Source organism: Kwoniella botswanensis, chromosome 1 (genome assembly GCF_036426115.1).
Source record: "Kwoniella botswanensis chromosome 1, complete sequence".
NCBI lineage: Eukaryota > Fungi > Basidiomycota > Tremellomycetes > Tremellales > Cryptococcaceae > Kwoniella > Kwoniella botswanensis.
In genome coordinates, this window is record NC_088599.1 from 16,927,744 (window position 1) to 16,941,917 (window position 14,174).

Genomic DNA, 14,174 nt, shown 5'->3' on the forward strand with positions numbered 1-14,174 from the left:
ATGAATGAACGACGTCGGCAAAGTGCATTCCACTTGTTTTACAACGGCAAGCGGGTAGAGCAAGATGATCCGAATACCTCGACCTTCCTCGTCACTTGTACCAAGGCTGAAAGCCGTTCAGCCGTCCAGCTCGATACTGCGGAAAGGATATGCCTCTTCGTCTTCACACGTAAGCTTTTTGTCACTTTTCCCCTTCGGGGCGAAGAGGTCAATCCGCTGACCTAGTTCACCTATTCCATAGACCCTCTCTCCAGCATCCGTCGTCACCACACTACCCAATAAAGTCCGAGTGGCAACTGAAGCCCTTCCCGGTCACTTCCACGCAGTGGGTGTCTACGTAGATGCCGGTAGTCGGTTTGAGAGTCAGAGGACAAGTGGGATATCCCATCTGTTAGATAGGTTGGCTTTCAAGGTGAGCTGATTTATCTTGGTAACTGAGAAAAGCAGACAGACAGCCTCATATCTTACTTCCTTTCTCGCTACAGAGTACAGACAAACATTCCGATGAAGAGATGACTCGCTTGATCGATTCCCTGGGATCTCAAGTAACATGTTCTTCCTCAAGAGAAACAATCATGTATCAATCTACAGTATTTCCCGAATCCTTACCTCTAGCTCTCGAATTGATCTCATCGACTATTAGACATCCATTATTATTACCTGAGGAAATATTAGCTCAAAAGGAAGCTGCTTCTTACGAAATAAGGGAAATATGGAATAAACCAGAATTGATTTTACCTGAGATATTCCATACGGTCGCTTTCCAGAATAATACATTGGGTATGCCATTACTATGTCCTGAAAGTCAATTGCCGAAATTGGGGGAACAGGAAGTAAGAGGATTTATGAGTGATTGGTATAGACCCGAGAGAATCGTCGTAGCTGGTATTGGAATGCCTCATGATCAATTGGTAGAATTATCACAGAAATTCTTTGGCGACATACAACCTTCTACCTCAACCCCTTCCTCTTCGACTTTACATACTCCTACACAACAACCACAAACACCGATAGGAAGTAAATCGTTTGCGACCGTATCGAATGTAGCTGCACCATCAGACTACGACGGACTGGTCAATGCCAAAGCGGTATATACTGGCGGGGAATATTACGTAGAAAACCCGGAGGATAAATTGGTTCATATACATATTGGGTTTGAGGCATTGGGTATACATGATCCTGACATTGTGAGTTGCACGTCGATCACCCCTTCTGGTGCTGTCAGCAGCTGACAAGTCGATTCAGTACGCTTTGGCTACGTTGCAGACGTTACTAGGCGGTGGTGGTAGTTTCTCAGCTGGTGAGTGGGCATGTTTTCCTATGCTAGTCTTCCACCGAAATTTCCGTACACGCACTCGTCATTTGGCTTTCCAACGAGCTAATGTCACACTCGTCTATTGCAGGTGGCCCAGGAAAGGGAATGTACACCCGACTATACACTAAAGTCCTCAACCAGCATTACTCTGTCGATTACTGCGCAGGCTTCCACCACTGTTACGCTGATTCCGGCTTGTTCGGTATAGCGGCCTCAGTCTATCCGGAATTTGCACCTAGGATAGTGGATGTGATTGCTGGCCAGTTGCATTCTCTCACTGGTCAGATGTTCGGGGGAATTGAACAGAAGGAATTTCTGAGGGCGAAGAATATGTTGAAATCTACGTTGGTCATGGCTTTGGAGAGTAAATTGACTGCTGTAGAGGGTGAGTACGGGACCTGGACTCAAGAACTGAATGATAAACAGCAGTAAGCGAATAAAGCTGATGAAATGGAATTGCACCCTTGCATACTGTAGATCTAGGTAGACAAGTTCAGATTCACGGACACAAAGTGCCTGTAGAGGAGATGTGTGCGAAGATTGATGAGTTGACTTTGGAGGTGGGTCTGGATCCCGTTCTCCTGACCTTTTTATACGGATCTACGCTGACGGTGCTTTGTGTCATTTTAGGATCTTTGGAGGACGGCCAACAGGGTACTCAGACCTGCATCTGCATCATCAAGGTTGAATTACGGATTGGGTTCTGGAAAAGCGACGATAGTAGCTCAGGGACCTAATCTGAGAGCTTTGGGAGATGTCAAGAGGACGTTGAAGGATAGATGGGGATTGGGGTTGTAAGCCATTTGCAGGATGATCAGGATATCGTGGACACATGACATCTCTGAGCGACAGATTAGCATGTCACGGATCATTGTATCATAGATATATATATCATATATATACATACATATTGCATCTACACTTATGCACTTTTCACCTTGACTCTGTCTCCCAATGATGTCATTTTGGCATAAGCCGATCGTGAGAGTGGAGGTAGTCCATCTCATGATTCGAGTACGATCTCCAGCAAACAATATAAGGACTCAACTGAATAGAAGATCATAACTGTTATATTCTCGCACTTAACATTGTATCTCTAGCCTATACTTTGTACTTGATATATTGACAAGTAGTAACATGTCCAACCAGCAACAAGTATCCGCTTCATCCCTTTCCACTCTCTCCAACGACTCATCTTTACTCTCTTGTGAACCGTCTTTGAACCTTGAGAAACGACAGTTAGACCATGCTGCGTTGGTTCTAGATATATTCCAAGGGAAGGGAACGATGACTAAGATTGTGGAGGGTTTTACGGAGGACAGTTGTTATGAAGATCCAGTGGCGTATGCGAAGAACAGAGAGGAAGTCGGTAAGTCAATCATTTGCCTACTGTATTATCCCCCTTCACCTAGTTGACTATCTTATCCTATCATCAAACTTGCATGATATGGAATATAGCCGGTCAACTTCTGCACATCCCCACCGTCACTTCCTCAACTACCACCCACAAATTTCACATCACCTCCCTCTCTCCATCCATCTCCACCAAAACCGGTACAGGTAGAGAGGTAATCGCAGATCTGATCGAAGTTGATTTTAACCATGATCTGAAATTTAAGATTGGTCCAACGTACAATCTCGTAACTGTTCTTCAAATCTATTCTACACCCGAAGGAATCGTTAGGTTACAAGATAGACCGGGAGATAGAATACCTGATAATGGATTTGCAATGGTACGTTCATTGCTTTCGAGCGGATCTCCTTCTTACTGTACTTTTCCATCAAGAGGACATGTGGAGTGATATAACAACCCCTTTGTCTGCATCATGATGGAAAGATGGTCATGTTCTTAATGTCGGAATTTTTCAGGACATCGCTGATATAAGTCGTTATTGTCATTTGATAGGCCCTAAGAAAGTTGAACGGTATAGTCGCACCTAAAGTAGCTGGTGTTCCCAAAGATGAGAAAGAAGATGCTGAATTGGCTATCAAGCAGAACAAGCAGCTTTGAAAGAGTGTTTTTATCGATCTCCATAAATAATTCGATATCAATGTAGTAAGTAGTACGAGTAAGATGCATTTGATATGAAGAGATGTATGAATACATCGAATTTTGAATAAGTAGACGCCTCATCTGGTGAATAGTGGAAGACACAATGACTGGAGGCGATATACCCTTCAATAGGTGATGTCGCTGCACTTCGATAGTTCCATGTTACATAAATCCTAATACAGATATATATATGTTACTGATATGTTGCTTATAAATTGATAATCTATCTCATCCCCACCTCGATATCAAGATTTCTGATGACCCGTATATATACATATATATTCGACTTCCAAGCAATAGATTACATCCCGTCGATCACCGTCACAGAAATATACAGCGGAAATATCGCGTTAGCGTATCTGCGAATTTTCTTTTCATCATCATACAATAGAAGTGTGATCATATAAGATCGGAGATGTAGATTGACTTATTTGTTATCCACTTTTATACCCCAAAGCTCATCTTACTGAACCCGTCAAAGCCCATGTCCATCCCTATCCTGTCCATTCTGACCCTGGCCTTCTCCCAGGCGAGCTATCAAACTACCTGTATTCTCCCCTTCCGTCATATCCAAACCCATATCTAGATCAAGGTTATTCATCCACTCCATACCCATCAGAGCCTGCCATGCGGAAGGGTCGGACGAATCGGGTAAGCCGGATGTCGTAGGATCCCAATCGGAAGGTAAATACCATTCGTTATCGTTAGGTGTCGTTCGGATATCGACGCCTTGTGTGTTCCGATCGGGATTGTCGTTATATGTATGATTGTGATTGTAATTTGGTAAACCCAGTGCAGTGGACAGAGAGGGAGTAGATGAAGAATGTGGTAAAGGTGTCGGTAAAGGCACGTTCGTTGGGTCGTATTGCGAATTTAGATCGTATGGTTGTTGAGTATCATTCTCATTCTCAGAATGTATTCCATGTCCCGTTCCAGGTTGAGGTCGATCTCGAGCTGAGTTTACCATAGATTCAACATGGACAGGTGCGGAAGACGACCAAATTTCGTTAGACGCATTGATGTCTACCGATGAATCGGTGGCGATGTCTACTCTCGACTGTTGATGTTGGAGTCGATGTTGGCGAGATCCCGATGAAGGAGGTCGAGATTGATTGTCCACCATAGGTATTTGTGGTGGTGGAGGCATGAATCTACTTTGCTTGATCTGGACCATCAATTTAGCTTCATTCCCAACGACTGAACCATGAGAACCAGGAGTGGTCCTCCCACTTCTCAAATCCATGTCTTCCCTCGCTAAAGCTTTAGCTTCCATCATTCTCAAAACCATCAATTCAGTTTCTAAAGCTTCATCCCTTCGGATAGTCTTTTCTTCGAGAGCGATATAAGCTTGGATCATAGATCTCAACGAACCTTTGGGGAACCGCGAATCTTTGTAGCCTAGATGGCAGAGGATACCGAGGATAGTGGCGGAATTAAATCCTGATGCCACCTGCCAAAGGAGGTCCAAAGCCTGTCAGTCACTTCCTAGCATAAGCCTCACAAGATAGACAGATCAAGTGGGATAACAGAGCTTTCTTGGCAGGTTTACGAGTAGGTGAAGAAGACGAAGAATCCACCATGGTAGCAGACTGCTTCACTCTCTCTGCATCTGCGTTATAAGAGGTGTTCATCTCTGTAGGATAGGAACATGGAACATTCCTCTTCACGCACAGACCACACGGAATTTCACCGTCGCACTGTCCCGTCATCCAATAATCACGTCAGCTCCCATATGATATACAAATTAATATGTCGCAAGCTCAAGTATCAAGTGAATAGGCTCACCCGCTGTTTACGGCGATTGCAATTGACACAAGCCGTAGCCAACCTTCCTCTCCTACGCTTATTAACGGGTGGTGTTCGATGATAGATATGTTGATGCGGGTTTGTAGGAAGTTGAGGTGGATTGGCAGAATAGACCATAGGAAGTTGTTGAGGATGTGATAAATAGCTTGAATCCAGTTGATGGGGATAAGTAGATGGTCCAGCGTCATTAGGTTGAACATGATCTCTTCCAAGTTGAAAATCTACCGGTACTCTAGTATATAAAGGTGGATAATGCTCTGATCCTGCACCCGATGCTTGTCTAGGTGGTGGTGGTGGCGGTACACAAATTGAACCCGAACCTGATCCTGATTGTTCTGGATAGTTTGTCGGTATCGGTATATTCGAATGAGATTCGGTGTTTTCATGAGGTCGATGATCCATTTTGTAACTAGGTAATCGTGGTTTTCGGCATAAAGAATGATATTTGGATAGAAGTGGGAAATCTGAATTGCTAACAGGAGTAGTAGGTGATATTGATGTTGAGTGATTGAAAAGATTCGAGGGTTCCTTTGGTTTTCGTTTTCTACTTTCTCTTTCTATTCCATTTCGTGGCGGGGACAATGCTTTGATCTCGTCATGATCATCATGTAATTGATTATCAACTACAACAATGTCTTGTTCTTGCTTTTCCAGATCTGAGCAACAGGATAAACGGTGATAAGAATTCGATGGTGTTGTCTGTTGTTCTTCTCTTGCGGAAAGGTATTGTTTGTCTACTGTATCTTGTCTATCCTTGTGCTGGATAGTAGGAGACATACGCACGTCCACACCGGATTCAAGTGATAGCGGTGAGTTTGGGTTTGTCATCTTCCCTTTTCCTCTACTTCGCTTTCGGCTAAAAGTAACTAAAGGCGAGTATGCCTGAAATCGAAAGGATGAACTGGCTGAGTTTGATTGATGAGAAGGAGAAGGAGAAATTGATTTCTCACTTGTTGTCGAGCAAGTCCCATCCGAGTCTTTCTCAACATATAAATTCGAACTCGGACAATTGTGGTCCGAGTAGTAACAGTTGTAGTCACCATCATCAAAGTCACTTTGAACTTCATAGTCTGAAAATGACGATTGTGATTTGTAACTGTCTACCAAAGGATTTTGATGTTGATGCTGCTGCGCATGACCGAAGGGTGATCGTGCATTGTTGTTGTTGGTAGCTTGTATTGATGGTGATGATGGTAGTTCACTCGAACATTTAGGTTGGTACGAGTAGTCCTCGTTTCGAACCTTATTTTCGCCTCCGCCCTCCCCTTCTGAATCTTTTTGATCCAGTCCACAAGGGGATGTACGAATGAACGAATCAGGTGGACGATACACTTGAAAAGATAGCAGTCTCGATACACTCATTGCATGAGTAACCGTATTGACCATTATGACACTGTTGTTGTTATCGTGATTATCACCATCAAAGTCAGAGTCAAAGTCTCGGCCTTTTCCTTTTGACAGTTTGTGTAGGTCCTTTGAACATGACTTTGATCGGTCAGACATATTTTTCTGTCTGAATCATTAGTCGTATGGTCCGACCGATCATACCGGCTATGCGACGAAAATACCGAGAGGAAGACCTTTGATCGAAAGCGAGAAAGATGACCGCCGGTACAGCAAGCAGGAGCTGATGGATGATGGAAGGCACTTGGTACACTGATTTCCCATATGATCGGTCAGCTGGATGTTCATCATGCTATGTAGCGAACTAACCATATGGCCCAACGCACCGTACTGTACCTTTCCTGTCCTGACCAGATACTGAAAAGCGGTACTTGCGTGGAGCTGAACACGGCCAGGGAGATTTTGCGATGATTCAGTTCACGAGCCTGTGTCTGTGTGTTGTTGATGGATCAAAGGATGGTTACAGAGGGATAGTGGGAAAAACAGAGGATACTCTCCTGTAGAGAAGGGAAAAATCGATCTTGTGGAAAAAGAAGACTAAGATCAACGGTCGGATTTGTTGTGGGTTTTCTTCTTGTCCAAATGATGATTTTTGCGAAACCAATGTGTTTGAAATTGATTAGACGGAAAAAAGACGAATGAATGGCAAGAAGCAGACAAGTGAACGACAGGATCCTCTTCTAAACCAGATAAATAAGGTTGTCGGGAATAGGGTTAGAGCGGAGCCAGACCTCGTAACCCAGACTACGACGCAACAAAGCTTTGGCTTCGGCTTTCTATTCTTTGGAGCAAGGGTCAAATATCATTCATGTCGAGCTTTATGACACGGAGAAGATGCGTTCTTGAAAATCATCAGTGGTAACGGTGTGATAGTAAAATACAAATATAACATTTCTCACTGTCTGTGAAACCATTATAACAAGAATACTAAACCCTCCATATACTACAGTAGTCTACATCGGTATACGTCTGATTTCATCTAAAGTCCAACCTGCTTTCTTCATACTTTCCGCACCTAGATCTTTCACTTCTTCGTCCAAGTGGCTAGAATAGATTGGATTAGCCCTCACTCACATTCAATAAGGGATAAACGATGACGAATTTCGACTAACGTGAACAAAACTTCCTTGAAACCATCCATTATTTCCCTCAACTTGGTTGGATTATACTCTGATTGATTTTCCAATGAGTTCCTTAGGAATGCATCGTATTTCTCTAAACCTGTATCACATCGGATATAAGATATTTGGCTTAGCTTGATGTTTTTCTTTGAGTTTAGGAGATGAATTGATCACCGACTCACCATCATGTATACCTTTATGTTTCTTTAGATGTTCACCTGATTCCCTCGCTCCTTCTTTGAATTGAGGCTAGTACTGGGAAGATGTATGTTTCCTATGCCCATATTGTTAGATCAGTGTAAATCTCAAGCGAAAGAACATATCGTCAAATGAAGCTCACTTCCTATAGAATACAACAGTCAGCATACCCCCTGCTACGAGCATAGTAAAACAGAACTTACTATACGATGATGCATATCCAAATGGGTATACAACTGCTGAGCTTCCCTTAAAAACCTAGGTAAGGTCATTCCTTCTTTATGAAATCCACCATCTGCTAACTGTTACGAGCGAGACAAATCCATTAACAATGCAAAATCAATATAAGGTATGATGGGCTTACTCACCGTGTATACTCTATTGAACTCGTATCTGAAATGCGAATGGAACTGATCCATGTGGACTGCCAACCTATTCATACACACATTCATCAACATTAAAATCGTGTTGTTCCTCGATAAGGCCAACTTACCGATTCCATTCTCGGTCTTCTCTTGATGGCATCGTACTAGTCTTGAGCTCTACAGAGGGATTGTGTATATTCCTTATCGATGATGCTACTACGGCCGTCGTCGTCTTGGTCGTAGGTACGGATACAGATACGACCGATCGAAGGTGGCGTATTCCCTTGAGGGGATTGAGTTGAGTGGAGAGAATGATTGAAATTATGAGGAAAACAAGAGCAAAGGCAAGGGCAGATAGGTGACTGGTTCTCAATCGGGATCGTAGTCCTTGGGCTGGTGTGGTCATACGTTTGTTGACTGTTATGGTCGGTTTGTGTAGCAGTCGTTCTCGTCGCTGATGATTTTTTTTATCTTTTCTGATCGACTTTGAAGATTGCTGCTATCGTAAACACCAGCGGCGCGGCCAACGGAAAAGTGAACAGTTAGTCAGCAACTTCCGACGGATCTAAGGCAAGATCATTCAGCCTGATACCCAGGTCAAGTGAGTGTGTGTGTGTGGCTGATATTTGAGAGGGTGTTGTCGTAACCCTGAGATGAGGTATCGATGCGTCACAACCACTACCACTCACTCTCGCTTTCACTGCTTTCTGTAGATTGACCTCGATATACAAGTACATCAGCATACATCCTGAAGAGCCAACGAAGACACGAACAGCAATATGATCTTGTTAGAGGTAAGCTGATTCAAAGGTTTCACGGTAAACTTTCAGCTGATAACTCCCCTTTCTACCAGTCCCACAGCGTCATCATCAATGATGTACTCACCGACAGGTTCGAGAAGTGAGTTGCACACCTCCCTCCAGAGTACCTTCGATCATTCGCCGATCAGTGGGCAACCATATCTTCTTGATTGAGATTGATATAGCTGACATTATTCTCGTTTGGACTTTCACAGAGCGTCTCGAGCCGATATCCAATTTGTTGATTACGACAATGTCCGATTCCACCTCTCAACCCCAGAATCCAAGACGAAGTTACTATTGTCGATGGGTATCCAATGTTGGCCCGATCTAGTGAAATACGGTGCCAGAGAACACCTGCAAAATGAATATGAGGGTTACTTGTTACCTCAGGATCAGACTGAACCGGAGTATGATGTTAGTTTGGTTATCGATCTGGAACAGTTGCCAGAGGGTAATGGTGAGTGAGACTGTCCTCATGAGATTCGATGTTGCAAACATGATGCTCTATATCCTACTCATCTCGGAATGTGTGTACGAGTAGTAATGATGTGCTGATTCCTCCTCGTAAATGATTGTAGAAGATCGTCTCGCCCTCATATCCAAACTCGCCCATCTAAAATCAACAGCCATGTCATCCCCTTTCTTGTCTGCTTTCGCCGAGGAGTCAACCCTCCAAGCGAATTATAAAGATGCAGGTGGAGCTCAACAGAAGGACATCGCCGAACAATCAGAAACGAAAGGTGAATTGAAAATTGTTAGATACAGGGAAGAAGAGGCGATATACATCCAAGCTTCCAATGATAGAGTAACGGTCGTGTTTAGTACGGTGTTCAAGGAGGAGACTGATAAAGTATTTGGAAGGGTTTTCTTACAGGTGAGTATGATATTTGATAAATTTGATCATACGACAGAAAGTCAGAATTGTGCGGAACTTCCTTATAAGGTGCAATTGTCCTGCAGTAAGGAAAGATAGCTAATCTCTTTGGCTCCATAGGAATTCGTCGATGCTCGTAAACTCAATGCACTCCAGAATGCACCTCAAGTGAGATACTCTAATCGAGAACCACCACTTGAGATTAGACATCTACCTGGATTGCATAATGGTGAAGATTGGGGATATGTTACGTTTGGTGAGTTCGAGGTATCATAGCTACTCTTATCGCTCTGATCATCGCTTCTGAGCATTACCAATTCCTTGCAATACTTTGCCCCGTCATGTTGAGCTGACACTCGCCGTTTGACACACAGTCTTCTCACCGAGACATTTCGCCAACCCAGCACAGACTCAACAGACCATCGACCGAATCCAACTGTTCCGAGATTACTTGCACTACCATATCAAATGTTCCAAAGCATACATGCACTCCAGGATGAGATACAGGGTAGCGGAGTTCCTCAAGATTCTCAACCGAGCTAAACCCGAGGTCGCAGCTGAGAGAAGGACCGCCACTGGTAGGACTTTTAGGACGAGATAGGCTCTGCTCGTCGTTGGTAGCCATCAGGTAGAAGGAGAATTCAGTTGTAACATAAATGTCTATGGATCAAATGGAGTAGAATTGGAAGAATGTATATATGATTTGGTCTGCACCGATGCAGAGCAGATCTATGCTGATGCACCGCACAGAATGTTCAAAACGACGAGTGTCAATGCTTTCACCGTCATACCGAAGTATCATTCCAATCCAACGAGATAAACAACCAATTATCCTAGTGCCTGTGCATGGTATTGATCAAGGAGTATGACGACATTCCCAACTTGACAACGACACAAACTCAATCTTGGTTATAACGTGGAATGCAAACATGCAAACAACTTCGAAGCCAACTGATAAGATAATAGATCGTATTTCAAGTGGATTTACAGGGAACAAACGATTGACGAGGCGTTCAAAGCAATGGTAACATCTGTACAAGGTTTGATGGTCTGGTAATGAAACTGGCAATGCTCATTACTATTCGCTCAATCGCCTGTTAGGTCGGATGTTTATACATTACATTACTATATGTAATCTCGTAACAATTTTGGTTAGACTGGTATCGCTGAACGCGACAGTTCTTTCTTCTGTTCCAATTATGGATGTACCATACCCTATAAGAGTCGGACTGGTGATATCCGATTGCTGTTTGTTTGACTTGCGAGGTATGTGAGATGTGGTGAGGTTGGACCGTCTGATGGGATGGGATGCCCATGTTTAGTTGTTTATATGTAACCTCTGCCAGGGTAACCGAGTATGATATCCCTATGCCTCTTCACATTTAACGCCGCGCAGTAGTAGTATTGTGCGCTGCCACGTGGCAAAGTACGTTGTGTGTTTGCGACTGTTTTTACTTTTTGTTGGTGTGATGGTGTTATGATTCACATTTACCCTAATCCAGCCCACCAACTCTCGTCTCTCACCGTACATCCACATTTCAGCTATAAACACTTTCCGCCAACACTTGATCTTCTTTCATCTCCACATCTCTACATCTCTCTTTGTATCCTCATCCATCCCTCTCTTTCCCTCGAAGATATTCATTCATTGACGACATCGACATCAACATCGATCCCGCTAAAACCCCAACAATTGAACTAAACTCGACACGAGCCAACACACCGGCAATCAACTCAACTCGACAAACATCCCCGTTACCAACCGTACAAACTTGTTGATCATTCAACTTTACCCTTCATTCCTTCACTCATTCACCTCTACTGCAAATCGGTTTCATCTTATCAGTTCAGCTAACTTATAACGAACAATTCTTCTTCTTTTCCTTCTTTATCCATCCATAGTTAACGACCTCAGTGAACGAAACGATACTTCCTACTTGACTTGTCAGTCAACCTTGTTGGTAAACATCATATCTCCCTCATAACCTTGCTTGATCCTTGATTACATACATCCACCATGGCATCTCGAGTAAGTCTGAGTCTCCTCGCTCCATCCATCGATCTGATACATAGCCTTATACTCATCAACCCACTTCTCGCATTCACAGGCAGCCAATACCCGACGAACAGCAAGTCGAACACGTAACGACGAGAATGCCGCTCCCACTCAAGCTGGTCTCCGAACCAAAACATCCTTATCTCACTTGGGTCCCGCCCAGAAAGTATCAGTCGCTTCTACGTCTGGTACAGCTGGAGCAGTCAAGAAGCCCGTGGCTGTCAAAGCCGGCGCCAAGAGAACTGCTTTGGGTGGTGTGGTCACCAACGTAGTGAAGGAGGAGCAATACGAAGATGAGAAGAAACCTCGTGAGTACATTCTCTCCTCGTCGCTCATATGCACCCGCGATGTCAAGTGTGTTGACGTTGCTTGATACCTAGTCAAAGCGGTTGGTAAACCAACTACGGAACTCAGACAACCCCTCGCATCACGAACCAACAATGTCCAACCTACTCGACCCATCGCTTCCATCCCTCATCGATCCAAACCCACTTCATCATCCCTATACACCTCTGAACCAAGCCTCAGCGTGAAAAGCGAGGATCCCTTATCTGAGATGGACGTTGATCCATCCAAGTCTACTGCTGCCGCGCAGATGCAAATGCCCATGCAGATGTTGACGGTCGACGAAGAGGCCTACGAGGATGAATCCGAAGAAGAGATGGAGGATGAAGAGGAGGAAGAAGATGAAGAAGATTGGTTGAGAATGTCCGAAGAAGATGCGTACAGAGCTCAAGAACAACTTGATATGATTAGATCAACCTTCAAAGATGATGTGGACCTTTTCGATACTACCATGGTAGCTGAGTATGCCGATGAGATCTTCAACCATATGGAAGTATTGGAAGAGTCTGTTATGCCCAATCCAAGATACATGGATTTCCAAACTGAAATCGAATGGTGAGTATATGCGCCTATCATCCACACCATTTATATACCTGACCGTCCACTCACACGTTTGTGTTTGATGATTGTAGGACTATGCGAACTACCCTTATCGACTGGTTACTCCAAGTACATCTCCGATACCACATGTTACCCGAAACCCTATGGATCGCCGTCAACCTTGTCGACCGATTCCTCTCTGTCCGAGTAGTCTCTTTAGTCAAACTTCAACTAGTCGGTGTGACAGCCATGTTCATCGCTGCGAAATACGAAGAAATCTTGGCTCCTTCAGTAGACGAATTCGTCTACATGACCGAGAACGGTTATACCAAAGATGAAATCTTAAAAGGCGAAAGAATCATCCTGCAAACTTTAGATTTCACCATTTCATCTTACTGTTCACCTTACTCTTGGGTAAGGAAAATCTCCAAAGCCGATGATTACGATATTCAGACTCGAACTTTATCAAAGTTCTTGATGGAAGTCACATTGTTAGATCATAGGTTCTTGAGATGTAAACCATCGATGATTGCTGCTATTGGTATGTACCTAGCTAGAAGGATGTTGGGTGGTGATTGGGTAAGTTCAATCTTCACGAGCACTAGAATCCGCATTTGAAGCTGAAGCTGACTTTGTATTGTTTATAGAACGAGGCTTTCGTCTTCTATTCTGGGTTTACCGAATCACAATTAGTAGCTGGAGCAAGTCTGTTATGTGAGAGATTGGTCGAGCCTGATTTCGAAACCGTTTACGTGTACAAGAAATACGCCAACAAGAAGTTCTTGAGAGCCAGTACGTTCGCCAGAGATTGGGCTCAAAACAACGCTGCGACGGCTTTCTAAGTTTGGAGTCTTGTAAGTCAGACTGCCTCATCTCTTTATCGAAAATAGACAGATTTGAAGCTGATAAAGGTTCTTTAATATCTTTCAGAAAGATCAGAAGAAGAAGAATACCCGAAATGATATATTTAGTTGATATCGCTTGACTAATCAACTTTGAGGAAGATGAAATGAGTTAAGCGGAACTAGTCTTTTATTCGATATACATCTTATCATATACGCATACCACACATTACTCGTTTTGTTACATATGGACAATCAACCAAAATCCCCTTTGAACCCTTTCTTTTTCTTTCCAATCAAATTTGGATCACTGTGTAGAGTAGATGTTCATATTTCTATTCTATTCTATGTTTCTTTTACCTGACTTTCTTGAGAGGTGTACGTGTACATACATATATACATGACGTAACTTATCTGTTTATTCGTTTTCTGCTTTTACGAACCTTCTTGGA

General features: G+C 43.5%; 6 protein-coding genes across 6 annotated transcripts; 4 read left to right on the top strand and 2 right to left on the bottom strand.

Annotated features, from left to right (window-relative positions):
• Positions 1-64: 64 nt before the first annotated feature.
• L199_006409 (uncharacterized protein) lies at positions 65-2,113 on the top strand (the record flags this gene model as incomplete). Its single annotated transcript, XM_064892108.1, has 7 exons — positions 65-169; positions 242-412; positions 486-1,187; positions 1,246-1,300; positions 1,404-1,700; positions 1,793-1,875; positions 1,946-2,113. The coding sequence occupies 7 exons, from the start codon at positions 65-67 to the stop codon at positions 2,111-2,113; spliced, it is 1,581 nt and encodes a 526-aa protein (XP_064748180.1).
• Positions 2,114-2,452: 339 nt separating this feature from the next.
• Positions 2,453-3,326, top strand: L199_006410 (uncharacterized protein; the record flags this gene model as incomplete). The annotated part of the gene is made up of 3 exons (XM_064892109.1): positions 2,453-2,684; positions 2,774-3,048; positions 3,222-3,326. 3 exons carry the CDS (start codon positions 2,453-2,455, stop codon positions 3,324-3,326), a joined length of 612 nt encoding a protein of 203 aa, XP_064748181.1.
• A 517-nt stretch (positions 3,327-3,843) lies between these two features.
• L199_006411 (uncharacterized protein) lies at positions 3,844-5,576 on the bottom strand (the record flags this gene model as incomplete). Its single annotated transcript, XM_064892110.1, has 3 exons — positions 3,844-4,818; positions 4,946-5,065; positions 5,154-5,576. The coding sequence occupies 3 exons, from the start codon at positions 5,574-5,576 to the stop codon at positions 3,844-3,846; spliced, it is 1,518 nt and encodes a 505-aa protein (XP_064748182.1).
• A 1,955-nt stretch (positions 5,577-7,531) lies between these two features.
• L199_006412 (uncharacterized protein) lies at positions 7,532-8,422 on the bottom strand (the record flags this gene model as incomplete). The annotated part of the gene is made up of 6 exons (XM_064892111.1): positions 7,532-7,622; positions 7,691-7,799; positions 7,882-7,948; positions 8,101-8,199; positions 8,266-8,329; positions 8,391-8,422. 6 exons carry the CDS (start codon positions 8,420-8,422, stop codon positions 7,532-7,534), a joined length of 462 nt encoding a protein of 153 aa, XP_064748183.1.
• Positions 8,423-9,041: 619 nt separating this feature from the next.
• L199_006413 (uncharacterized protein) lies at positions 9,042-10,540 on the top strand (the record flags this gene model as incomplete). Its single annotated transcript, XM_064892112.1, has 6 exons — positions 9,042-9,056; positions 9,116-9,162; positions 9,278-9,522; positions 9,644-9,939; positions 10,060-10,195; positions 10,314-10,540. The coding sequence occupies 6 exons, from the start codon at positions 9,042-9,044 to the stop codon at positions 10,538-10,540; spliced, it is 966 nt and encodes a 321-aa protein (XP_064748184.1).
• A 1,416-nt stretch (positions 10,541-11,956) lies between these two features.
• On the top strand, positions 11,957-13,722 carry L199_006414 (uncharacterized protein; the record flags this gene model as incomplete). Its single annotated transcript, XM_064892113.1, has 5 exons — positions 11,957-11,968; positions 12,048-12,303; positions 12,376-12,895; positions 12,973-13,459; positions 13,528-13,722. The coding sequence occupies 5 exons, from the start codon at positions 11,957-11,959 to the stop codon at positions 13,720-13,722; spliced, it is 1,470 nt and encodes a 489-aa protein (XP_064748185.1).
• Positions 13,723-14,174: the final 452 nt, after the last annotated feature.